Genomic DNA, 27,507 nt, shown 5'->3' on the forward strand with positions numbered 1-27,507 from the left:
TACATAGACCGAATTTGGAGGCGACTGGAGCCGTTGGAGCGAATTACAACCGTTTTCCTTTGGAGCCGTCGGGCCGCTTCGCTTGAGTCTCCAACCTTGGTAAACCTTTATATAGAGAGAAAACCTTTTACAGTACAACCCATAAAACGGCCATAAATCGGCCCATGGAGCACACAGGAGAGACGTAACACACATTTTATGTCAAGTAAGCTGTTTTTTTTTTTTTTTTTTTTATTGAAATCCTTTCATTTTCGTAGGTTGCGGAAACGATAGGTTTTTTCCCATACAAATCCTTATATTTTGAATGTTACGCAACAATGCCGATGTTCACCGATGCTCATATTTCGACCTTGGGCTACCTGTGGTGTAGTCGAACTAGAGCCAATCACGATTATAAGCTCTATGTAAATTAAAGTTTCCATCCTAAAATGCTACAAATATTTTTTCTTTCTACGGATCGTTAATGCGTGGAATAATTTGCCTTAAGATGTTGTACACGCAGGATCGCTCTTACAAGCGCTTACGCAATGTCGTGACTTTGAAGCTCAGAAAAGAGAAACAAAGATATTTCAATGAACAGCTCCGCGAGACAAAAGGAGATTCCCGTGTGACCTGGAAAAATCTAAAACAACTACTTGGAAATGGCTCTAAGGGCCTGTTTACATGGAGTGGGGGACCCCGATCTAGTGGGGTTGGTTTCTTTTGTTTTCACGCTCTGGAGGACACAAAACAAAAGAAACCTACCCCACTATACCGGGGTCCCCCACTCCATGTAAACAGGGTCTAGCGGCGCTGCTGCTCGTACGGCAAATGACTCGAAAGACAAGTGTAACATTTTTAAACGCTTCTTTGTCTCTTGTGCGGAAGATTTAAGGTTGACCCATCGATCAAGCGCGCGATCATTTTTCAAATGGCTGCCTCAAATTGATCGTCCAGAAAAATTTAAACTAAAAAGATCACTGTATCGGAGGCTCTTAAGGCTCTTAAAGAATTAAAATCGAAGAAAGCTACATCTCGTCTGTTCAAAGACAGATCAGACGCCCTGGCTTCTCCATTGGACGTCATTTTTAATTCAACTATCCAACAAAACGTTAGTCCTGTGGAATGGAAAAAAGCAAAGGTGACCCCTCTGCACAAATCAGGTACAAAAGATGACCCAAGAAATTACCGCCCCATATCCGTATTACCAGTGGTATCTAAAGTCCTAGAACGTTTAATCCACAAGCAACTTGCAAGTTATCTTGACGATCATAACTTGCTCTGTAAATCATAATCCGGTTTTACAAGAATGCACTCAACTGAGACGGCTGTAACCTATTTCGCCGACGACATTCTCATGAATATGGATAAGGGCTTAGTCACTGGTTCTGTGTTTATTGACCTGGCAAAGGCTTTCGACACAGTTGACTATGACATTTTGCTTCGCAAATTAGAGTATTACGGTGTACGCAATGAAAGCCTTCCATGGTTTAACAAATACTTCACGGGAAGAAAGCAAATCGTGCACATTGATTCTCAGTCATCTGAAGAGCTTGCCATAACTTCTGGAGTGCCTCAGGGTCCATCCTCGGACCCCTGTTATTCATTGTCCACATTAATGACCTACCACGTTGTGTCAAACACTGTCCTTTAAATATGTACGCTGATGACACAGTTTTATATCTTGCTGGTCCAACTGTACACAATTTAACTTTTTACATTAACCAAGATCTTCAGTGTTTATCTGAATGGCTCGACAACAATAATCTTGTTCTCAATGTTTCAAAAACTAAGTGTGTCCTTTTTACATCTTAAAGGCATAAAGATCGCGATTGCATTTTAAATCTTAATCTTCTCGGAAAGTCCATATCTTGCGAAACTACGTTTAAATACCTATGCGTGGTGTTCGACAACTTTATGACTTGGAAGGCTCACGAGGACTATGTGTGTAAAAAGGTGACATCAAGAGTTGTATCCTGGGCCGTGTTAGAAGTTTCGTCACAAAAGAGGCAGCAACACTTGTTCACAACGCTTTGATTCTTCCATTATTTGATTACTACGACATTGCCTGGAGTAACCTTCTACAGCAAGATATAGACCGACTACAGCGCTTACAGAATAGATCTGCACGGATTATCACACGTTACTCTCGCTCATCTGAAGAAATAGAGCAGCTGCACTGGCCGACTCTTTCCAGCAGACGCTCTTACCACAAGGCTAAACTCGTTTTTCTCTCTCTTCACTCATTAGTTCCTACTTATTTTTCATTATATTTTACTAGATTTTCGAACATTCACAATTATTCCACGATTATTCCACAAGTATGAGGCTATCGCTACCAAACGTTAAACAAAATTTTGGGAAAAGGACCTTCTTTTTTACTGGCGCCAAAATTTTTAGCAAACTTCCTTTAAACATTGTGAAGAGTGAAACGATTCAAACGTTCTGCCGCCGAGCAAGACATTTCTTTTTATCATAACTTTGATATTTTATTACTATTTTAGGCTTTAAATGTGATTTTGCATTGTATTTTTAGGCTTTTTAATGTAGTTTTTAAATTCTAGTATTCTAGGCTTTTTAAATGTAATAGTTCATGAAAATTCTTGATGTAAATTAATTTTTTAAGATACGGCGCCCCTATGGAGACCAACCTTAGAGCTGAATGGGCTACCCTGTGTAAATAAAGTTTTACTTTACTTTACTTTACATCGCTGACTTTATTTCGGAAAAGATTAAGGATTTATTTGAATATTGATTAATACGACTATAAATGGTTTCAATTATGATACGCAAATGATGTTTTTTTTAATTCTAGTTTTTAGGTTTTAGATTTTTCTCTCTGTATATAATGTTTTAGATTCTAGATTTTACCTGCCTATCTTTTACTTTAAGCAATCTTTTACATCTGGTTAACCTCTAGATATCTCCTTTCGAGAGATATTTTGTAACTTTAATTTTTATCTCTTGAATAAAGTATTGTATTGTATTGTGTTGTAAGAGAGAGCCGAAAACTATTAAACTTACGGCGCGAAATAAGATTTACTTGATGTAAATTTTAATTGAATTTCTATTCGTCAAGAGTATCACCACCAAGTAGCTATAGTTTATTTCTCTTAAAACCCATAAATAAACTGAGATATATTTTCATACCAGATTTTGGGGCTAAAGTTCTGTCTCACCATCGCAACCCAATAAAGGTTACGTGCATACAGTGAGCTGAAAGCGGACATTTCTTAACAAATAACTCAATCACACCAGCAAGGAAATATGCTATGAAAGTTTGAGGCTATTTTCGTGTACAAACAAGCCGGGAAAGCTTAGTAGTTATGCTTCAGCAAACTTAACCCCGTTGGTGCCTTCGCCTGTCTTCTCTTCATTAATATGCATAACTGCAGTCTTCCTCCATAGAAATAAGGGTCTTCCTGCATACTAATAACTGTCTTCCTCCATACTATATAATTAAGTGCCTAGTCAGTCTAATGAGGGTCTTCCTCCCTATGTAATGAGCGTCTCTCTACTACAATAGGAACAATAGGCTTGCCTAGCCTTCCCCGGTAAGTAGCTTAAGTCCGGTTTGCCGGAACGTCTATTCACAGTCACGTAATATTCATTATCCCGTGCGACAACGTATTAGCCATTATATAAACCTGAATAATATATGCAAAGTTGTCAGTTCGCAAAGAGTGTCATTGAACGCGGGTCAGGGAAGTTCTCCGCAGCACGGCCTGCTGCCGTTTCGTCGGTAGAGTTGCAGTACAGTCGCAGCAGGCCGTACTCCCTTTGCTTCCGTAACCACAGTGAGATGCTGACAATGGTTTGCAGTCGTGCGCGTCTACGAGTGCGGCTGTCCTGGAGCTCGCAAATTCTGTTGCGCCACGTGCTCGACCTTCGAACTCCACTTCCACGTCAAGGAAACGTGACGGATTCATTTATTCCGTCTGTTCCGTACATTCATTCTGCGCTAGTTGTGAACGGTTCTGGCCTTATGTATTACCAGCTACAGCTGGGGTGAGTTGTACTGTTTATATTATTCCGTTTCGGTGGGTCGGCATTCTGTGGCGGTTTGTTCGTAGTCGGCGTGAGAATTTATCACCATTTTCGTGGCAAAGCTTGCGATATGTTCATTCACTTTCACGTTATTTTTTTTTTTTTTCACCTGCGTTACCGTTAGGCCGGAGGGCTTATAGTTTGGCGAACCTTCCTTAATTTGTCCAAAATGATGTATCGTTTAGCATGTAGTGGGAGAAGACACTTTGTGTCTTTATTATCCTTTTCTTTAATTTGTGGATATTTTGGCTCGCTGGTCTGGGGTGTCTTGGAAGTAAAATCCAAAACCTAATGGGATCTTCGTCAACCCGATTTGTGAAGCGACGGGTCTCTGAGATCCCGATTATGAAACGATAGGTATCTGTGTGAACCCCGTTATGAAGCGACAGGTATCTTTCTGAGCCCGATTAAAAAATGAACGGGTATATGTCTGGGCCCGATTTTGAAGTGAGCGCGTATCTGTGTGAGCGCGATTTTTAAGTGAGCGGGTATATGTGTCAACCCGATTAAAAAAAAGAGAGAGAAAAATTAGCAGGTATCTGTTCGAGCCCAATTATAAAGTGACCGGGTATCTGTGTGAGCCCGATTATGAATTCAAATAACGGGTATCTTTTTTAGCTTTATATTACTAATGATTGTAGCAGTGTTTGCGTTTAGCTTCATGGGCTTAGGAAAAGTCGTCGATGCGAGGACTATTCAATAATTTTGTCTCATTCTTGGGTCCTGAGAGATGACTCCGCAAGTGATTTGTCAAATATGGCATTTCCATGTTGCCTTGACTTCTACGTCGGGCTATCAGTAGTCATCATCTCTAGACCTGGGTCGGGGGAAATCGTCTTTAGGTCAATTTTCGGTCGTTGCTCATCCATTCTCGGTTCCTTTTTCTTTTTTTCTTGTGGCCTTGAGTTGGTTGATGTTTTTTGACATTCTTTCAGTGCAGCAAGCAACCGTGGGGAAGAGAGATGCAATAGATGTGTCAGGTCGAACCGCCGCCCCGGGTCTAGAGAAGATAACCAACATCGAATGACTGAATGGATGAATAAATAATGCTTTATTTATAAGCGGTTTTAACTGGAAAAGGATACACTTATCCCGTTAGTAGACATGTCGACTTTCGGAGAGCTGGAAGGGAACGTTTTAGAGAGGGAGTGAACTACAACAGCAGCGAAGGCGAAACCTCAAAGAGAAGTAAAATGGGAGAGAATAGTCGGAGGATGTAGAAAAGTCACTGTACGTAAAGCAGAAATTTTATACGAGTAAGTACACTGAATACCACACGAAGTTCGCTTATTAGTACTCTGCAGTTTTCGATTTCGCAGGCAACAATCGGCCCTTCGCAATGTGGAGGTTGTAATTCGAGATTTCATGGCATGGTATTTTTAGTGTTTGGGGTTCTCAGCTGATGCGACAAGCTATCACAGTCAGCGCTACTGTATCCGGTTGTGGTTGAAAAAAACGTTTTATAACATAGCGCGCGTGCTTGCCCTATATAAGTCCTATGGAGCCGCTATGAACAAAATCTTTATTTACGCACGCCCGTGAGTAAATAAGATGACGTGAGCATTTTTTTTTTAGCTGGCTGCAAAGTTGTCGTCTTTTAAGCTGCAGTGCACTTTTCCTTCTCTTTAAAATATGGAAGAAACCAGCGAAAAACTGCCCAATTTTTCTATCGGCATTGACCTTTTAGGTCCTGATCCAACAAGCAGCAAAAATAAAGCCGAATAAAAAAAAAACTCGCAAGTTGCTCGTTTCACAAATTTCGAAGACCAGCTGCAGCAAATTTTGGCCGAAAGACATTCACTGGGAACAGAGCAGACACCAACTGGTCATCAACAACATTTAAAGCCAAAATTTTCGTTTTTATTGTTGTTTTTAAATTTGTTATGCACTTTGTTATCTCCGGACAATCCGACTGAAGCAGGAAAATTTCTCTCGCAATAACAACACAAATTACACAAGAAGACATAAATTTATTACTCACAAAAGCAACTGCTGCCAGGTCTTCTCAAGAAGACGTAATGACCAGCCAATGCTCGTAAATGAATATAAGTTTAAACAAGGATGACAGTCGTCTTCGCTAAAAACATATTTTCTGGATTTCGCCGAGCAAAACGTAAACATCTTTTTAGCAAATCCAAACCATACTCCACGACTTCTCACGAACATGTCACGGAGGACTTTAACTTTAAGTGAACTTTAAGACTCTTTAACCTTTGTTTCTGCTTAGTTTCCATTGATCGTTAACGAATAAAGAAGCAAATTTTCTTTCTCACTGTTACAGAAAGAATATTTTCATTCAAACTAGACGATTGTGGCGTGTTCGTAATCAGCTAATAGAACCGTTTGTTATTGTGTCGCGCGTTACGATAATTTTGCAGTTAATCAAAAAGCAAGCATTTTTGTCAGCTATGTTATAAAAGAATTTGCTCGTGCTTTTAGCTGTGCGTATATCGAGTTATGGATGCACTTGGGAAGTTTGGAGAGCACTCAAGAAGCTACTGTATCCGGTTGTGGTTGGAAAAAACGTTTTGTACACTTTGATTGCAGTGCGATTGTCTGACTCGCTTCAGCGACCAATACTCTAGGAGCTCAGACTTCTTTAAGATTTCATGCTTGTGGGCATTCCCAGCGAGATTTTTGTGCAAGAGATTTGCTATGAATGTTCTGCATTATTTGGACGTCCTTTACGTTTGGGTTTATCGTAAAGTCGTTAAGTCATAGTTCAATTATGTTTCAATCACTATTGCAGATCTGTGTTTCGAGATGAGGTACTAGGTATGGTAGGTACAGAGATGGTAACGTTAGTCTCGTCTGCAGATATTCTTGGACTGAGAACCAGCATTAAATAAGTCGATAGATCATCTATTTAGATGAAAAGGAAAGGGGTCGATTTTATTGTCCCGTGATCATGAGGTACGCCACAGTTAAGAGAGAGCTCGCGCAGGATAGTTTCATGGTTACTTATATGTACAATTTGAGGAAGACTATTTTGGGCAAATGGTTTACCGCCACCCCGCCCCCCAGGCAAAAATTGCCCATACGCCCATCTGTACTCTGCTTAAGCGACGGTGCTTGTCACGCCCACTCCGATTTTTACGCCGAGTCTGGTGAACAAAGGGATTAGTTTATGCTTTTGGTCGAAAATTTGAAATTTTCACAATCCTTCTTTTAAGGGCAATATGCGCCGAGAAAATGTGTTTGGTAACCTTCTGGTCGAATAACTAACCTTTCTACACTACAAAAACATCATGTTAGGAAAGTGGCAAAATTTGCATTTGTCCAAGGTTTTGGCTGAAAATTTGAAATTTTTATATGTTTTCTTTGTAGGCAAAATAGGTCGTGTAAAAGTGTGGAGTACTTGTTTTAGATAGAAAAGTAGCTCTTTTTTAAGTCAAAACACAAGAAATTCCAAGATCCTTTTTTTGCCAACAGTGAAAAAAAGCCAATTAAGCGCGGCGTGATGGCGCACACTGTCCAATTACTTAGGCATGACGCGTACTGTCCTATTAAACTGTCTTATTAAGGCTGAAATCAGGGCAGTTGATAGCCAATCAGATTTGAAAATTTTACATAGTTATGATTAATATATTAGTTACATCCATTTTTCTCAACCTCGTTCCCAGGACGCCTTCCCACCCGTCCCCGGGGAGTGGAAGAGAACTTGGAAACGAGGTTACTTTTTTCTGTACGAACCTCTTTGATTTCCCCTCCCTGGACAGGAAACTTTTATTTCAAATTTGTGAGCATAATGTAAGTGTAATATATAGATTTAGCCAGGGCTAAAAGGGAAGCTCTCGATAATATTTATAGCTTGCTCAAACTAAATATAAAATCGTGTAATGCTAAGCGGCGAAGGAAACGAGAACGGTGAAAAAACAACAGTAGGTCTAATTGGCATTATAACGTAACAAAGATAAAGCGCGCGCTCTGATTCGTCAGTTACCCATCTATCATTTGCCCGTGGGTGCATGCCAAAAAACTGAGCTAACGCAGTAAAATTGAGGCAAATTCAGCAAATCTCCACTGCTGTCAGTAAAATACAACAATGAAATGTACAAAAGATAGAATTTGAAGAAAATACTCAGTTGTCATTTTGAAGAAAAAAGTCAAAAGATCAAGCGACAAATTTACACTGGAGGAATCTCTCACTGTTTTCTTCGCGGGTAGGATCGGCAGAAGAAAACCCGAAGGAGCGAAGATTTTAAGGTACTTTTATACGTGTGGTAGAAGAGAAAGTCTGTTTTGAAATGGGAATTTATCAATTAACATTTATAAGAAAGGAAGAATATCTTCAACTGCGAATGCTTCTCGGGAGCTTTGTTCTTAGGGTCGAAAAAAAGCCCTTGGAGCAGGGGTTTACTATAAGGGCAGAGCTTGAGTCCTCTATGCAGTTGGGACATTGAAACTGTAGCCATTTTATAGGAAAAATCGTGGAATATAATGGTGGTTTCGCATGGTAGTTGTAAAGTGAGTTTAATTTTAACTTGGTATTCTAAAGGGTATCTGAACTTGCTAATTGATCGTTTTATAATTACATCGACAAGACAGGCAAACCTTGTATGCTTGACGTCTTTCTTTTGAAACAAATCACATATCACATTATATTCTTTTAAACTATTTGAGCCATTCTTTAAACTTTCATTGTACTTTTTTGTTATCATTAATTTTGTATTTTGCAAACTCAAAAAGACGTGACGTTGTTAAAAAAAAAAAAAGTATAGGCTCATTCAAAAGTTCAAGCTGAATTTTACATTTTAGCATAAAGTAGAAAAGTTTGATATCGGAGTGGAGTTTCACCCCATTTTCACGAGCGAAAGAATGGCCACGGCACCACATATTTTTGGCACCCTGCTTGCATTTTGTTGGCACGGTTGGAGCAATTACCCACGTGTACACGCATCAGTATGAAACAAAGTGGTGCCCCACCTTTAAGGGGTGCCGACACGAGATAGTCTCGGTTGTTTCTTACAAATATGGCGGTCGCTAAATAACCAAAGAAGAATCGTGGGATTGCGTAGTCAACCGAGGGCACAGAAAAGTCAATAAAATTATGAGCAGGATAATAGAATTGCTCTCGCTGCAAATAGTCACTTTTGCATATTGCCCTTTTCTTCTTGCTTCGCCTTTTTTTTTTTTCACTTGGCGATGTATTTCGTCCTTCAAACGTTAGCAATGTAACGGATGCTTATTGAACTTTCAACCTGAAGGTGAAGAATCACAGTTTTTTTTCTAGCCATTTCCAATAAAGATACAAATAGAATAACGGGGTGCCAATGGAAAATTGGCATCGTTCCCAGGCGGGTCATTTGTTTTCGATTTCTCTTGAAGGTTCGAGTTATCAGGAGTCGACTGTAATTTTAGAGGTTCAAAAGGGCTCTTTAAGATATATTTTTTTTCGTTTTTCATAGTAAAACTGCTACTTCAAAGCTTAGTGCTCTAGGTAAAAATTTATTCTAGACATTAAGCCAAGCCTAAAAGCGGAGCTGAGTTTCAAAATAATAAACTATTACTGTAGAAAAAATGGACATCAAAACATTTAAAAATTTTAAAAAAATTACAAATCTTACTGTCATTTCCTTAGTAAACTTTAACGTAAATTTATCTTTTTATCCTAATAAAAGTATCTAGGACGGCAAATAAGCTTCAATATGATTTTGTTTTTACTCCTGAAATATTCTTACAAAGCATTATGGTTAGTACATCATTTCCAAGCGTGCAGATACCCTCCGGTATTTGTTTGACATCACAAATTTTGCTCCTTTTAAAATACAAAAAAATGGCATATAAACGTTACATGCACATGCATACTCTTTTTAAAGAAATACTGAAAAGTCCTTTTCATTAACATATTTAGGATTTTATCAAAAACGACGACGTAGGTGGCGAAAACGTCTCTTAGGGCCTGTTTATACAGAGGTGGGGGACCCCTGATAGGTGAGGTAACATGCGGTGACGTCACCCCAACTGTCATGTAAACGTGATCAAATTAAAATGAGAGCGGATTATATGGACAGGCGGGTTACCCCACCTAAGCGGGTAACCTCACCTACCTGGGGTCCCCCACCTCCATGTTAACAGGCCCTTAAAAATTGAATTCAAGCTGATTTAAAATTTATTGCTCTTATTCCGTGTCGTTTTTTTTCTGGAGTTGAATTCTCAGCTACTGTATCTGAGTTTCAAAAAGGGTGAAATAAGGCGGTTTCAGATGCCGTGGTCATGCAACAACGACAAAGAAATGAACAAAAAAGCGTGATGCTCGTGCAAAGTTTTGTATTGCTAATCTATTAAAACCTAGTCCTTTTTTTTGCCTTCTCGTTGCCGTCGTCGTCGTCGTTGCTTCCCTAAGGTCTAGGCCAAACGTCGAACTATTCATGGGACGAACCAAACTTAGTGAGTTAAGTTCATGAAGAGTTCGACGTCTGGCCCAGTTAAGTTCGTCTGAATGAGTTTGCATCGTCCAACACGTTCTATCCGTCTGCTTCAAACAGACAGAACGTCTGAAGATCGTCTCCGGAACAAACGTAGCTAATCGTCGATCATCACATTCGACGAACTAAACTACTGAATTAAAAATTTGTAAGAAAATGTATATTTAGCCTAGTTCGGGAGAAAATTTATCACAATTGCTTTTTGGTCTGATTCAGTTGATTGGTTCGACAAGTCTTAAGTTCGACGTCTGACCTAACAGACGATCTTAACTTAATTGAGGTCGACCCAAATTAGAGTTTGGTTCGTCTCATGAAAAGTTCGACACTTTTTGGCCTAGGCGTAAATGTTACACCCATCTGCTTAAAAATGAGCAGCTTTGTCCACGTGTTAACCCAAGTTCCCCTTCTTGAAGGATACTCTTTCAATTTCTTTTTTTCCAGCCTAAACTCCGACCTTGTCGAAAATGAAAAGGCCCAGTTGCAGGCTACACAGACTGACCATGAACTTAAAGTCACTCTATGAACAATACTCAAAGGTCATTCTCGGGCACGCTTTCAGATAATTTCGATGTAGAACCAATTATCGGCAATGACGCCCTCCTTTTTCGGAATGATTTGTTAAAACTAGCCTCCATTTTCACAGTAATTTCCTGAAAAACTTCGGGGGATTCACCATGCTCCCCCAAAACACGTTTAACTAGCGCCTTCAGCAAGTCAAAACAGTGAACAACTTCTCCTGACCCCCCTGGGCCTGACCCCAACGGTATGTCCATCTCTGCTAATATTTCAGTGTTTGGTTTTGGAAGTTTGAATGGTTTCTTCAGAGTAGCAACGAACTCTGACAGCTGAGCTAACCGAAGATATAACCTACCGTCAGGAACAAACTCCCCCCACAAGACATAGAAGCTGTCAAAGTCTTCCTGGGTGATGCCGGAATCCTCGATCTCGTGAGCACGGTACACATTTTCGAGAATGATAGCAATGTACATATTGATAATGATGAGGAAAACAATTACGATGTAACTGACCAAGTAAAAAACAGCTCCGATGGAACCGCAGTTGCCATGGGGAAGATTCATGTAGTTAGGATCACAGTCTGGCGGTTTCAGTAGCAAGGAATCCATAATGTCATTCCATCCCGCGCCAGTTGATAGGCGAAAGAGTAATGACAATGAACTACCGAATGTCGCGAAATTTACAAGTTCATTTAACGCGCCTTCTTGTTTAACGTGTCCAAACGCTGACATGCCGATGATTCCGTAGATAAATATCACCAAGAAAAGAAGTGCTGCTACGTTGAAAAGAGCTGGTAATGAAATCATAAGAGCCCACAAGAGCTGACGTATTCCCTTGGCAAACTCTACCAGCCTTAGGAGCCTAGCAATTCTAAAGATGCGTAGAACACGAAGAAGACTGGGACTGAACCTATCTTCATTCACATTTACCTCTCCAAGGATAATCTCTGTAAAAACATTAAATAAAATAAAATTTTAGTCTGCAGCAAAACAATTCACTGGATTAATCCCGTATCCACTCAAGCAACTCTTCGAGAGGAAAATTTAATACAGAAATTTTTTGAAGCACCTCAAACCAAACCCGACTTGTTAAGATGAGGAATTAAAGGAGGAGGTTTTTTAGTACTGGGTAAGATAAAGGCTATCTGGGAAGAAAGATTTGTTCCAAAGTTGCTTGATATTCGGGATAAATTTTGGCTACCCACTACATTTAGAGCTCCGAATTGCAAGCCGGTGGATTCTCTAAAGCCTTCTATCTAATTAGTTCCGTTGGTAGGCAGTTTTTACAATGATCTTGCCGGCCAACCCTAAGCGGAATTTACAGTCGTGGCGGCTTCATTCACAGGTTTGTTAGTATTGGTGAATGAGCGAAAGCTATGCTTTTATACAGTTTTCATCTTAAACATGAGCCCTTATGAGTACTAGTTAGAGAAAAAGTGAACTTTGTTATCCGGGGGCGGACAACATATGTGGCAAATCAGTCGGGAAAACTGCTAAAACAATGTAAAACGGGGGGCCATGCTGCCTCAACCAGCCTTCAGTTACCCTACGCTGACCGCAAGGTCTCGCAACTTGTTCAAAATTCAACCTTAAACTGCGCCCGTCTTTACCTCAGGTTTTAAACTTTTTAAGGGTCAAAGACTTATAACACAGGTCAGTGTGTCGTGTGAAATTGAAGTAGTTAAAATTGCCGTAAATCTTGACAAATAAAAACAAGAATTTTCTCATTGTCAAAAAACTGTTTCATGCGGTTTCGATCGCATCGGCAGCGCTAAAAAGGCCATACAATAAATAACTTATTAACCTCGCCCGTTCGGTCGTTACAGGTAAATCTCAGACCTCGCGATCGGCCTTTATGTATTGACCTCGCTAGCGCTCAATCGTAGGCCTCAGTCTGAGATTTCCCTGTTAAAAAAAGCTCACTCTCGGTAAATAAGCGGTATATGAGAAAGATTCACTTGTTTTTATAGTTTTATAATCGTTCGTGCTCTGAATCAACTTGGAGGCTAAAGTAATATTTTCCCGCAAATTTTAAGAGTGAGAACAAAAATGTTATTTGCCGGCATCTTTTTTTATATATATACAGACTATCCGGCCGGCAAATAACATATACAAGTAACTGTTTTTTAGTGAAGAAAGAGCCGGGAATCTCAATTGCATTTGGTCTTAACTTTTAGGAAGGCTGACAAATTTAGAAATTTATTACGACAATCGAGGATATACCTACCCACAATAGAGCTGATAACAATAACAAAATCAAACACATTCCAAGCTTTCTTGAAGTAGTGCTGTTTCAGCGCAATAACCTTTAGTATGGCTTCCAAAACAAAGATACCAGTGAAGATAAAATTGGATACACGTGATCATGAGTTAAGGAAAGTATTTATAAAATTCACTAGCTTACAGTATTACTTATTCTGCGGATTGTTGTTATGTTCGATGTTCAGCCTACGAAATCTTTTAAGGAAATCTGAGTATTAAAGGAAGTGCTAAATTTAGCATTTTCGATACTCATTTACGATACTCATTTACTTGTTTTGAAATAACGTGTGTAACGTCCTAATCTTCTGCCCTAGTTGTTCAAAAGGTGGATAGCGCTATCCAGTGGATAAATCTCTATCCACTGGATAGTGCAATTGGTTTCCCTAATGCTTATTCACTGGATAGAAATTTATCCGATGGATAGCGCTATTCAGCTTTTGAACAACTGGGCCCCGCCTGTCTCTGATGGAACGTGCAAGAGTCACAAGAGGTTACTGTCTCTTGGTGGGAAAGACTATGATAAATTAAAACTAGTTGGGACTTAGAAGAGATTTGGGAGTGCGCAAATGTACCAGGAAATACTAAAATTTCTCTCAACACGATGATTATATTTATGTATACTTTGCGTTTTTATGTATCCTTGGACTTCACTTCAAACATGAACGGAAAGTTAGTACCTCATCTTCAGCTATCTTCAACCAAGAGCAACTTAAATAGAAATATCTGTTTTTATCTTATTCAAGTAGACATCATCTTACAGATTAAATAAATTATATAAATTAAAAACCGCACTTTATGGAAATAGGAAACAAATGAAAACACTTGTCCTGGCAAAAGGATATGAAGCACGGTGGTGACCTGGGAGGACTGTCCGTGATGTTGAATCATCATCATGACCATGTTGCACATTATCACTATCATAATGGCGACTTCAAATTTATCCCCCGTTACCACGTCATATAGCTGGCCGATCAATCTTTTCTGTGGAACATATAAACAAATACACATGAAAAAGCATAGCGAGGGGCTCGGCTTTGGGCAGCCGGAAAATGTAGTTGTATAGATGGTATTAAGAAATTTATTCCTTAACTAACAATAACGCATTCTTCAACTTTTTAAAGGGGGCTATGTCATGGTGAGTTTTATGGTGAATATTTTGGATCAATTTAGGTTTCTGGGAAACTGCCCACCTACCCCTCCCCTTACCCAAAATATTGCCCCAGTGAGACGCAAATGTTAACGTCGAGTTAGGGGAGGGGTAGGTGGGCAGTTTCCCAGAACCCTTACTTGATCCAATATTTTCAGTCATCTGTGCCATGCTTGGTCAATGAATGAAATATATCAAATGTTTCTATCAAAGGAAACCAAAGAATGATCAGTTTTGCTTATTTGTCGACAACACAGGAGTTTGACTCCAAAACGTTTTAATCCTGTTGCCTCCTAGTCACCGAATGGCAGACATACACGTATAGTTAAGTTAAATTACTAGAGTAATTTTGAAAAAAAAAAGGAACTATTATTTTACGGTTTTCTTTGATTGAACTGTTTTTTTAGGGTTTCAAAATAACAACAGAAAATCGTGACATGTCTTCTTCAACTGACGTTTTCACGCTCATAAATAGTTCTCCCATCACTTTAATGAGGTTGTCTGGAACAAGTTCAGCTGCATTAACTAGTACCTCAGGACGAATGTCCTTTGTGGGTGGTTTCTTTCTGGCGGCTTCCTTTAGAAAATTGACCCACTTTCTTTGTGATTCGGTCAATAACATACCCATACTGCTGATGTCCTCGTACTAAGATTGAAAATTAAAGCACAACAGTTCGTAAGTAAGTGCGCCTAAAATAAATAAGGTAGACAAATTATTCGCTAGTTTCCAAAAATTATTGAAATGTTTTTATTCACAGCATAGGAGGGTACAACTTAATGGCCGCTTTGGTTTTGGTCAACTCTTAAAAAAAGAAGAGCTCATGAATGACGTTAGGAGGCTGTAGACATGAGTCTGGCTTGCCCGGGTGTCGCACGCTTTGAAAAGATCGCAGCGCTCCAATTAAACGCAACAAAAAATTAATTTGTGATTGCATGAAAACCCAGCAAATCCGGTTAGCTGGAGCGGGCCAAGCGAGCCTGCCCGACGAACTCCAGCTGAATTGCCTGTCTGTTCGCATAAATTTGTATTAATAACAACGTGTGCACTCGTTATCATGTAACATTCTAAAGATCAACATCCTTGTGTTTTGGTCTTGTTTCTGTGAAGTTGTGTCTCGAATACTTTCAACCCTTCCACGTGGAAGGTCAAGAAGCACCTTTGCTCTATTTCCTAAAGAAAACAGGAGTGTTAACTCAGTGCTTATGTCATCACATCATCATCTCTCTTTGGTAGCATGTGCATTAAGAAAAAATGTTATGGGCTTCACTCACGTTCATAACGAAATTACTATGTTTGTTTTGTTTTAATTTGATGTAGATATGTCATTGTTTCGAATAATGTAATCGCACATTTTCGTCGTTTTGTCCCCCCAAAAAACGTAAATGCACCTTTTCCTTTTTTTTCCTTTTTCAGTTCAATTCACTTTTTTAAATAAAGGAGAGAGTCTGCAAAGGTCAGGTAGCTTTGAGAAAAACAGTGAATGATACTTTACCTTCTTTTTTAAGGTGTTAAAGTTGTCAATAATGACCCCTACAAACAGGTTCAACACAAAAAACGAACCCACGATGATAAAAGCAACGAAAAAGCAATAAGCCATCAAGTTGTTCTCAAACTTCGGCTGCATGTCCACCTGAAAAGAAGTACATTTATCAGTTACACACGTTATAACGATAAAATGCAAACGGCAAAGCGTCATCTCGCAGGCTTAGCAAACCACAAAGCCAGTGGGCCAGGATCAACACAGAGCGTTTAAAGCAAATATTATTGGTCAATTGTTTATAATTATTTTATTAACTACTACTAACGATAATAATTAAGAATGATCATGACAATGATAAATTTATAAATACTAAGGTGACGAACTAGTCAACAAAACGTAAGGCTAACAAAAACTGTCTGATATATATTAAGAGTGTCTATAAATGGCAAAATTACACAACTTAAAACTACTCGATCATGTTCAAGATCAAGTCACCCTCACACCAAGCACTTGTTGGTCCATTTCCGGGGTGCCCGCGTAAAGCAATCAGGGTACCCTATATCTTAGGGGGATCCCAAAGGCTCAAATTTTACATCATGTTCACTAAAAGGAATAAATGAGTCTTTGTCCCCTCTTCACTTGGTGCCCAGATCTGTTTGTAATGGGTGTGTGTGAAACTGTTTCTGTCGGTCTCGATTTAAATTTTAATGGACTTGGCGCTAGCTTCTCAGATTCAGCTACCAGTGGACTCGCGGGAGTGTCACGAGGCTGCTCACGTATAGGATGAAAACTGGAGACATGGGACAATCATTTGGAACTGAGATTATCTGCCTTCTATTTCTCCAGTAAGTAAATCCATATTAGTCTTCCAGGAGGCACGATCTTGGCAATACTTCAGCTTTCCACCCTTTTCTTTCACTATTTGCACCTTGTGCATGGTTACAAGTGGAGGCAAATCACTAGTCTGCTTGTGTTAACTAGACTTGACACTACGCCGTCGCTGATGAAGAGTTTTCAGAACACTATCACGATCCACAGGCTGAGGTAAACAGGAGACGTCGATGAGTTGTTATCATCGTTCGTGTTCTTCGAACTGATCAGCAACTGTGCAGAAGATACGCCAATCAAATGGTGAGTTGCGACAGTTTAACGGTCCCCCAAATGGATCTTCATCTTCTGCTGCAGCCTTCTTAAGAATGCGTTTTGCAGTCTGCACAGCCTTTTCTGCTGCTCCATTTGATTGAATATACTATGGTGAGCTGACTGCATAGTAATATCTCCACTCTTAAAGTATAGTTAACGGCTGGACAAATGTCTGGCGCCGAACAACAGTCAGTTGTCGCTGAAAATTTTCTCTGGGATTCCAAACCTTGCAAATATTTACTTTAAGTTGTTGACGACACTAGTGGCTGTGGTCTGCCCAAGCCGCGCTATTTCAAAGTACTTGAAAGTCGGTAACTAACAGACAATCTGAAATGATCTGCTCTGCTATTTTCCTGGTACGTAGCAAGGTCATACTTGATGGATTTCAGCAGCATCTTCTGTATTCTGGGAGGGGCCTCATTCAGTGTTTACGATTGACTAGAGCGTTTGGTGATCTATCTCGAAAATAGCACTCCCCGCACAATCGCTAGCAGCTCTCTTTCAATATTTGCATACATCTTGTCAGAGGCGGTCAATGACTTTAAAATGAAAGCAACTGGTCTACCCCCCTGCATCAGCGATCACGGCCACTTTCTGTGCTACTAGCATCAACACTTAGAACTATTTCGATGCTGTTATTAAAGTGAGCTAACACAGAGGCACTAGTAAATGAATGAACTTGTCCTGATAATTTACGGTCGCAAGTATTCAAAGCACACCTTTTTCAGTAAGAGGAGGCATCTCACTGATTGCTCGCTCTTTATCAGGGTCTGTTTTTTAGCCATCGGCTGAGAACACATGTCCAACATAACTTACGTCAGGAAACCGAGGTTTTACTTTTTAGGAAGGTTAAACTTCAGTCCTACTTCTCTTCTCCTATCCAGTACCGTTCTCAACTTCTGGTCAGCTTCTGTTGATATTCACCAAGTATCAGGAAATCATGAACTATAACCTCCACAGCATCCCCTTCGAAGAATTTTCCACCGTCTTTTGGTACATTCCAATAGATATTGATCCCATGGTTGTTGAATGTTAAGAGCATTGCGCTTTTATCATCAACTGGCAGCTGCCAGTACCCACTGCATGCATCAAGGAAAATGAAACTTTTAGCACATGGAAGTCGGTTAGCAACGTCCTCCTTCCCCGTAACCATTGAATAGTGTGGTATCTCAAGTGCTTTTAATAAGTCCCTTGGGTCAATACAAATTCGAACATCATTGTTTGAGGATGGATGATTCTTTTCTTTAACTTTTCGTTTGTAGAACACTAGTATAGAGAAAACTGAAGGGGAATGTTTCTCTTCTTTGATAATAGTCCCATCTTCTTCCATCGTTCCATCTCGTCCTGGTTCAAAGAAAGCAATTTTTCCTGGGAGGGCGTACTATTGGAGGTTTCAAGGGATCAACTTCCAAATGTACGTTGTTAGGTAGCTTACCATGTTTATCATTGAAACCATCTTCAAAGTCCCGCAACACAAAATCAGTTTGGAAAACACCTGGAGTTTCTTGCACAGATGGTTCTGACTGTGGAGTATCTATCAGTTCGAGAACTTCTATGTCTAAACCCCAACAATGGTGTAAAGTTTCCATGAGCCACAAGATACAACAGGGCAGAGAGGTGACTGAGTAAACGAGTGTTTGAACCTTGAGTTTTAAAAGAGGATGAAGTGAAATTTCGTTACCAGTAGGTGTTAATGTGTTAAACGCGTACTGCTGGAGTTCACTTGCGTCGAATACACGGCAATAAACATGAACGTTTGCAGCGTCAGTTCACCCTGCAATTCGTCTGCAAAAATCCACTCCTAACAGCAAGTTATAACATCGGTCGTTAAAAGGCGAAACCAGAAAAGCTCAAAATATTTGATCTTAGGCCAAAAGAAATGTACACAACTCCTATGATGACCCGTTCCCGGGGCGCCCTTGTTAAAGCAGCCAGGAAATCCTATGTCTAAGGGTGGTTCCCACAGCTTCAAATGTCTCAGGTTAGATGAATAGAGCCCATAAATTCTAAGATCAGTATACGTTATTCAAAAAATGCAAAAAAGGATAAATCTCAAAATTTCAGTAAGTAATTTAAGTAATTTCAGTGTTGAACCGATCAAGAACGCATGTGGCAAACCAGAAAGTCACAGTCATGATCGCGTCAGCCTCTTTTAAATCATGGTATGGAAAATCAGGAGGTCTGCACTAGGTCGTTTCAGCTCCGAAAAGAAAAAAATTTTATTTGAGCTTAGCAAGCGCAACAATTTTATGTTCTTCTAAGACGAATTTGATACTCACCTTAGTCGAGTCGACTGCGTCCTTCATAACTTCCATCCAACCCGCAAAAGTCGCCTAAACACGTCATATAAACTCAAATTTCAGCGAGAGACTTTGCTACTTAGGTACACAAGCTTAGCGTCCTTTAAAAACTGAAACACAAATAAATGTTTACGAAATGCCTAAGCGACTCCTATGGCGAAGATTCATTCTGTTAAGGGAAAAATATACTGCAGGTTAGCTTAACTTCAAAGCGTTTTCCTCCGATTTTCATACTAGAGTCGTCCATACCTGTTTTGAAATTCTATTTTGTGTCCTATTTGCCAAAAGCGCCTTTAATATTATCAGTACTTTGTACTAACAATTAATGCAATACGCTTAACACAAATATAACCTAACTCCACTTTTAAAAGTATGTGGTTGGTGGGACGTTTCTAAACGTACGGTCACTTTTGTGCCTATGGTGGCATGTGTAAATGTCATTTGTCAGAAGTAAATGCAAAAAATAAAAAATAAAAGAAGTGGCAACGTACCACTTGCATCAGTGCAAGGAAGCCTGCTAAAACGTTATCAAAATTCACTTTGGAGTTGATCCAGCGGTAACCGTCCATGGTGCGGTTGAGGCATTCTGCTTTACTAGCAATCACACTGACAGGTAACTGGGCGTTGCCTTCATCCACACACTTGTAAAATTTTCCGGCAAAGAAATGAACGCCAAGAATGCTAAATATCAGCCAGAAGAGAAGGGAAACCACCAGGACATTTGCAATACTTGGTAAAGCAGCAAAGAGAGCATTCACCACTACCTTAAGAAGGAGAATAACAGAATAACAGTGTTTAAAGCACATGAGATTTAGTAGTCATGAAATAAACTAAGTTTTACTTTAAATTGAACTGGCTACCATTTCTATGGGGATTAACTACCAACGGAATGGTGAATCGCGAATCGCTGTCTTGTGCTTTTGGGCGGTCTGTTTAATAAATGGGCATCATCAAAAAGCTGTTGCATCCGATTTATTAACGAAACGGAACAAACTCTTTGATAGCTTGGCTTGGGCATGTTCTTGATCAGGAGGACCACATCATTTTCTATTCTTTCGATTTAGCTTCGGACGATCTTTCTTTATCTAGCTACCTAAATCACCATGGTCAATGTTTCAAGAAACAACATGACTTAATTCAATTACCCTGGGAGATTTTACTAGCAAATTTTGGTTACCTTCATTCCCTCCAGTCGTGAGATGGCCCGGAGTGGTCTCAATGCTCGTAATGTACGTAGGGAACGAAACACGGATAATTGCTTGTTCTCAAATAGGCAAGCGAGTGAAATCTGTGAGGTAGAACACATACCATAAGCGATGCGTTTATCCAGCCTTTATACAAACGTTTTTACAGTAGGGAGCTTAATAGTTCATGTTCTACTCACTGAGACAATAAAGGCATCCAAACAGTTCCAAGGAGAAGCGAAGTACTTCGTGAGGCCAAAACCTATGGCTTTAAGTAGGAACTCGAGCGTAAAGACACATGCAAAAATGTAGTTGAGTATTTCCAAGGTTTTCTCGAGATTTGGCCTTTTGTGCAGATTCACGTCTTCAAAAACCTACAAGTTTTAATAACACCTTTGTAAGCATTTTCCATTTACTGTACTGTTTACGATTAAAGAGATTGCATTTAAATAGCTTTTGGGCAAACATCTCAGCGTTGCTAAGTGGACAGAACGCTGCACTTCCGGGTGTCCCGGGCAGAACAGGGTAATGAACTCCCACCCTGACCACTAGCTGCCATAAAAAAAAGGAAATGATAAAAGATTGATAAGACCAAAATAACTTCTATGAAGTAAATCATTTTAAAGATCTTAAAAGATGCACAGCATAAAATAACCTACCAGCATAAAACTGCTCAAAAACACCATGAAGAGAATAAACCAGTCAAAGTATTTCTTTTCCACAAAAATTCGTACCCGGCCGCGGAACTTAAGCCAGGAAATGCTTTCCGTCGATAAAGGGCTCCACAGTTGACAGTCTACACATGCGCAGTGCTCAGGGAGGCAGTCCTCTATGAATAATTCCTTGATTTCAAACGAAGGAACTGGCACTGATGTTACCACACCATTTTCAGAAATCCCGTCTTTTATATATTCCATTTTGACACTGGGAAGAGAATCAACGCCATCCTCAAAACTCGTACCTTCTCTCATTGCGTTGTTTGAGCTGTCAATGTCAATAACGTTGTCTAAGGCTGCATGGAAAGAGGAAATTAAATTAAAAACTATAGCAATGTTATTCATATATGATAATGCTAATTTCGAAATAGCATGTCAAATGTAGCATGTTAGTTTGGAATATCCCGGATTAATTCATGGACGTTAAAATATGTATTAAAGGTGATCTTGAACATGATAAAAAGATGGCCGATGTCATTGAGGACATATGTCCATAGACCCACTACCAACCTACTGCCTTATACAACAAAATTCATTCAAAATATTTGTCCGTTTCTGATTGGTCTTTTGTCAAGAAAGAAAACCGTGAACAATAAAGATATTGAATTGTGACCAATCACAACAAACAAAACTAGCTGCACGCAAGCAGGCCACAAAACTACTACCTTTGTTGAATGCTCCAGAAATATTTTCGTTGTTTAAGGTTTTCCGAGTTTCACGATTAATCCCCCGCAAAATCTTCTATTTACATGAGGCTTGGATATAGTTTGAATTAATGATACAAAATGTATTGTAATTCGAAGAAAGGAAGTAGATTAGAAATTATACAAAAGGAAACAAAAAATTAAAAATTTGGATGGTTGTCTAGACAAAGAGTGACATATTCATTGTATTGTTTATGAACGGGCAACAAAAGGTGATTTAGAAAGTATGCTAAAATAAGCAAATGAAAAAACCTCTCTTAGGCGTACACTCAAATTAAAAATATGTTTTCTTGATAAAAAAAAACTATATTATCTCTATACTTTTACAATGTTCTTTGCCGTCATGATCTCCTGTGTGTGTTGCCAAGGAAACGCCATTGCTTCGCTCATCAGGGTGTTTACTCTCTACAACCTTAAGCTTGCAAGGACGAAGAGAACCACGATAATTTTCCTCCAAAAGGCAGGACCTGCGTGTTTTAAATATGTTTTTTATGGCAGACTTTGAACCATCTACGCCATCTGAATTGTCATCTCGGAAGTCAAAGGCGTTCACTATTAGAGTGACAAACATGTTGAGGACCTGGTAAAGAAAAAGACTACCAGAACTTACTTGCTGTATAAGAATAGTGATCGATCAATCAGTAAGTTTGAAATAGTTATTCCTTGTGCCATACTCTTCGTATGTTTTTTGATAAAGTTGGTAGCCAATATGCCGTACTTAATAACATGGCTTTTTCGTAATCTGAAGACTGAAAAATTACATATGGAAGGAGTAAGTGGATCCGGGCAGCCAGTTATTTTGCCATAGTCTTAGTTTGTCAATCTGGGCATGATCTAACATACTGTTTGTTCATTGTGAGCAAAGTAGTCAATCCTTTTCTCACTCTCAAATGCTACTCACCAGAAAGTTTCCAATGACGAGAACTGTTAGAAAGTAAGGGATGGCCTTGGCAGCGCTTGTGACCCTCATACAGTCCCAGAGAGGCTCGATCCACTCCCCGCTTAGGACACGAAAAACCATTAAAAATGCGTGCCAGATATCACTAAAGTTCCAGCGTGGCACTCCACTATCACCAAACTTATCCGCTTTATAATCTTTGCCAAATGTCTTCATTCCTAGGACAGCAAAAATGTAGATAATTACACCTAGAATAAGTGTGATGTTGCCCACAGGTTCTATGCTTCTAGCAATGGCCTTCATCAGTCTTTTCATCGTCTTCCAGGATTTCGCCAAACGCAAGAGTCGTACCTAAATGGGAGAGAGTTAATCTTATGTGAGCACACAGAAGCTAACACGAGCCTCTATCTTTGAATCACTCATCCTAAAGCAAATTGATCTTTATTGTAAACCATTATGACACACGGATTGCACTAAAGACTAAATGTTATCATGATATTATTTCTTTAGGCGATCGGAATAAACGTCAGGTGACAATGACGTCACAATGGTTTTAGCTCTCAATCGAATTTCAGCCCAATTCGGCATTTTCTTTTGAAATGCTTTACGCTACGTGTTCTTTGCATGAGATGAATTTCTTCTGCTGTGCGAAGTGTCACAAAAATTCATTGTGACGTCAATGTCGCATGACATTTACTCCGATCGTCCAAAAAATAATAACATGATAAAGTTTATTGTAAGTGTAACCCATGTGTTATAATGTTTTTACAATAAAGATCAATTTTTTTCAGTATAAGAGATTCAAAGGTGGAGGGTGGGCCTATTAATGTACTGGGTCGAGCCCCCTTAAATTTCAGTTACAAACATGACGGTACGAAATTCGTCTAAGAATTATCAATTTCTTGCGATCTTTTAACTTTAATTGCGAACATTTCCTTGGTTTCCTTTCCGAACAAGTTAGCTATCATAAAAGAGAGTAATCAAAATCTTGACATTTTCAAAGTTCAAAGTTGTCAACGTAGTTCTTTTTCAATTGTGTCTTTTTCAATTGTGACCTTAATAACTTCTTTGTTCGGAATGAAATGATTCCTGTGTTGCTTACCATTCTAAGGGTTCTAAATATACTGAGTCCATCAGCATGTATCACGTATCCCAATAAGCTGGCTGCCACAACAGCTGTGTCAAACAAGTACCATCGAACGCGAACAAATTCTGTCGGTCCCATAGCGACCACACGAATCAGGATCTCAGTAGTAAACAACAAAGTGAACACCTATTTAGCAAAGAAAAAAGCCATTGATGTCGTATTTTCGAACCTCACTGATTTACTTATTCATTCATAAATATAGCGTGCAAAACAGATCATCTTACAGTAGTACTTAACATGTCCTGTTGACTAAAACGGACTGTACTATTACTCGCGCTCGTTCGACCCTAAGGGAGGCTCTTATACAGGCTACTACGGCAATAGGTTAACATTATCAAAATGACCACAAGTGGTGCATACTTACCTACAACTGGAGCTGTCTAATAAATCAACAGTTAGATTTGTTATCCCAGATTCATGTAAACGATCACTGACTTTTACTCACCCAATTCAAAATATCCAAGACGCGCCTAAACTGGGCAGGAATACCATGGTAATACATTGCCAGAACAACTGTGTTCAAAACTATTAGCAGTAGAATCACCACATCGAAGGCAGGATGGGAGGTGATTTGCTGCATGCACTTTTGTACCATTTTCCAACAAGATTTTATATGAGACAGAACCTTGCTCGTTACTTTGTTTGTCTCAGACCTTTGTGTTAATACCCTGGCTGATAAAATGTGGTGAAGTGATTCTCGGCGCTTCGATGCGTTCGAATCCGCATCTTTGGCTTCATCTTCTGATGGAGGCGGTTGGTTTCTATCTAATAAAATAAGACGGTTCAACATTCGCTCGTGTGCTTGATATGAACGACCAGTACGTCGCTGATCCATCTTTTCGTCCTAATAAATCATGCACACAAAACAACACAATGTAAGATAGTTCTGCAGCTATTCTGCCGAGTTAATAGAACAGTTTTCAATCTCGTGTCATAAAACCATGCAAGTAAAGGATAATCAATCTGGTCAATCATCACTGGCGCCGCACCACCTCTGGGGACAAATCAATGGGGATTTACATGTATAATATACTACACAAAGCAGCTAGAGTGGAACTGAATTGTTCAGAGCAAGACAGCACTAACTGATAAGATAAAGAGAAGAGAGCATTTTTGAGCAAAGGTCCTTCATCAGAGTGTTTACTCGTTGCTTTGGCTGTCTTAGAAAGTTGTGAATCAACATTTGTAAGGAAAAGTAAGGAAATTTGTTTTAACTCATCCACAGTTGTCAAACTTGTTAGCGACGAGGGGAGCGTTTCGTCGCGGGGAATTGCGCCGCGAAAAAAAAATGATACCCTGGTTGGTTAACTCTTTGAGTCGCCCTACCTATGCTGATTGAATTTGCGGATATCTAAAAGTACCTCCTTTCCGTCTGAAGATAATTCCTGTTCATATGATAAGTACACCATAGCCAATACAAGGTTCATCAGGTAAAAAGCGCAGAAGAATATTCCGATGACAAAATATGGCACGTACTGCGCTCCAGAGGATCTGTTGATCTAAAAGGAATGATAAGTGTTCAATTTTGCCAGTTACACCATGAAAGTTAGTTTATAGTTTGTATCACGATAGTCACTTAAATATTTTTCACCACTTTTCCACGGCTTACTGCCTGAAGTAGGCCTGACGAATTCTGGCTTATGGCATATGTTTATGTTTCCTTCAGTTTTCTTCTTATATCCAGAGAAAATCTCAATTGATACACTTACCTTGTTGTAAACGTTTTGCCAGAAATCCATTGTTAGTATTTGTAGAGCCATAATAAGAGACCAAGCCATGTTGTCAAATGTCGTGTAACCATGATCTGGGTTTGGACCAGCGTTAGGCATGCATGTGTAATTGGATGGACAAGATCTTAATCAGGGAAAACGAATAGAACACAAAATCAACTAATAATATCTGTGACCTTGATAAGCTAATTGTTTGTACTGTATATACAGTACAATGGATTTTCTACGGAAATGACTAACGCGGTGTTCTGTTGAAGGTACAGCTTAACAAAAGCTAGTGTTGATGCATTGTAGATAGGATCCCGACTATAGGCAAGGAAAGGAGAAGCATTTTAGTCATTTAATAAATAAGCTAACAAATTTATTGATTATTTGATCATGCATATGTTACAAAATTTACCCTGCACTTGAACTGTTCCCACAAATCAAAGGATCGCCGTTATTAAGAAACCAAAAACCTGAAAGTAAAAATAGCCCATAATGTCGCTATTCTTGCTAGGTCTCAGGTCTCGTTCAACACAACGTTAAAAAAAGTTATTTTTTTGTATGATGAAAGAGACTTGCCTATATGAATCATAAACTTTTGCCTTAAGATAAATCCTTACTTTGCGAAACTAAAGATGACATCGGTAATGACGAAAAAAACATGATGAGCATATTAATGAGTACTGGGAGGGACATGACGTGAAAATATGATATCAAATTAACATACTTAGTGTTGATGACATTTATAGAGGTTGTGTCAGAAATAGCCATTTAATAATTGAGGCAGAGCTTACTATCTGCACTAATAGTCTATAATATAACGATGATGACGACAGTACAGTTTTATTTTTTTCGTTTCTGATTGGCTCAAATTCCTCGGCTGGGGATGCAATATCGATTCGATGGTATATTGCTTCAAACGAGGTTGATCGATGGCATATTTGTTTGGAAACGAGGCCGCTTGCCGAGGCAATAGCGAACTAAAAAAAAATGGCGTTTAATGCTATCCAAAGACAAAATAGTGGAATTTCTAACTAAAACTGATCGGAAGAAATGAAGGAATGCGCAAATACATGTGGCTCGATGAATGTTATCGACTTTTTGAGAGGTATCTGCAAAGAAAAACATCTGTTTATATCCTGAAACCGTGTCGAAAAATAGGCCAAAGTGTTGAAAAAAGTCTACGAGGAGATAAGCTTCTAATTAGAACTTAGAGTATTAGGAATAAATAATTAACAATTATTGGATGAGGCTGAGTATCATCTATTGAATTATGGAGAGCGAGGAGGGTGGTATTGTGACGGAAGTTGTTTCCATTAGAAAACGAAGTTCTGAGGCTCAACAGGAACTCGATGCTTAACTCTCGTTAAAACTGGGGAAACTAGACTCAAACGACAACTCTCTTGCGGGCAAGAGCCGTCATGTCTCTGTAGGACCGGGATCAAACCACTAACTGGTACAGCAGTGGATAAAACAGAATTAAACTTTGGTTCCAACAGCGTTTATTCTTCAGCAGATCACATGGCATAAACTCAGGCAGGACACGGCGAAATAATCAGCAATGTAATGAACGACGCAATGTAATCGACAGTCTAATCGAAAAACAGTAAAAAGTAGCTTACTTATATTTTATTTCGCTTGGACACACAAAGGATTCGTCGTCGTTATCGACGCTGCATGCGGAAGTCGGGGATCTATCATTTGGGCTTGATTAGTAGTGGAAAATGCGGTTGAACGTCGGATCGTCGGTGCAACTCGGCTTGAACTTGGAACTGGATACGTGAAACTTGAACTTCATGGGTTTAGATTCTCTTCAACTTCGGCATCACTTTCGGGACTGG

The 27,507-nt window shown here is 39.3% G+C and overlaps 1 protein-coding gene and 1 long non-coding RNA gene across 2 annotated transcripts; both read right to left on the reverse strand.

The window, feature by feature from the left end:
- Positions 1 to 10,331: 10,331 nt before the first annotated feature.
- Positions 10,332 to 24,786, reverse strand: LOC140944548 (sodium channel protein 1 brain-like). The gene is made up of 13 exons (XM_073393673.1): positions 24,397 to 24,786; positions 23,907 to 24,077; positions 22,808 to 23,155; positions 22,228 to 22,486; positions 21,709 to 21,719; positions 20,480 to 20,590; positions 19,794 to 20,066; positions 19,282 to 19,335; positions 15,872 to 16,009; positions 14,911 to 15,024; positions 14,074 to 14,212; positions 13,197 to 13,328; positions 10,332 to 11,916 (listed from the first exon to the last, which is right to left on the reverse strand). Exons 1-13 carry the CDS (start codon positions 24,784 to 24,786, stop codon positions 10,985 to 10,987), a joined length of 3,072 nt encoding a protein of 1,023 aa, XP_073249774.1. The 3' UTR covers positions 10,332 to 10,984.
- A 531-nt stretch (positions 24,787 to 25,317) lies between these two features.
- LOC140942921 (uncharacterized) lies at positions 25,318 to 26,139 on the reverse strand. Its single transcript, XR_012166581.1, has 3 exons — positions 26,082 to 26,139; positions 25,661 to 25,805; positions 25,318 to 25,450 (listed from the first exon to the last, which is right to left on the reverse strand). It is a non-coding gene; the product is annotated as an uncharacterized lncRNA (long non-coding RNA).
- Positions 26,140 to 27,507: the final 1,368 nt, after the last annotated feature.

The sequence above is a fragment of the Porites lutea genome, chromosome 7 (assembly GCF_958299795.1).
Source record: "Porites lutea chromosome 7, jaPorLute2.1, whole genome shotgun sequence".
NCBI lineage: Eukaryota > Metazoa > Cnidaria > Anthozoa > Scleractinia > Poritidae > Porites > Porites lutea.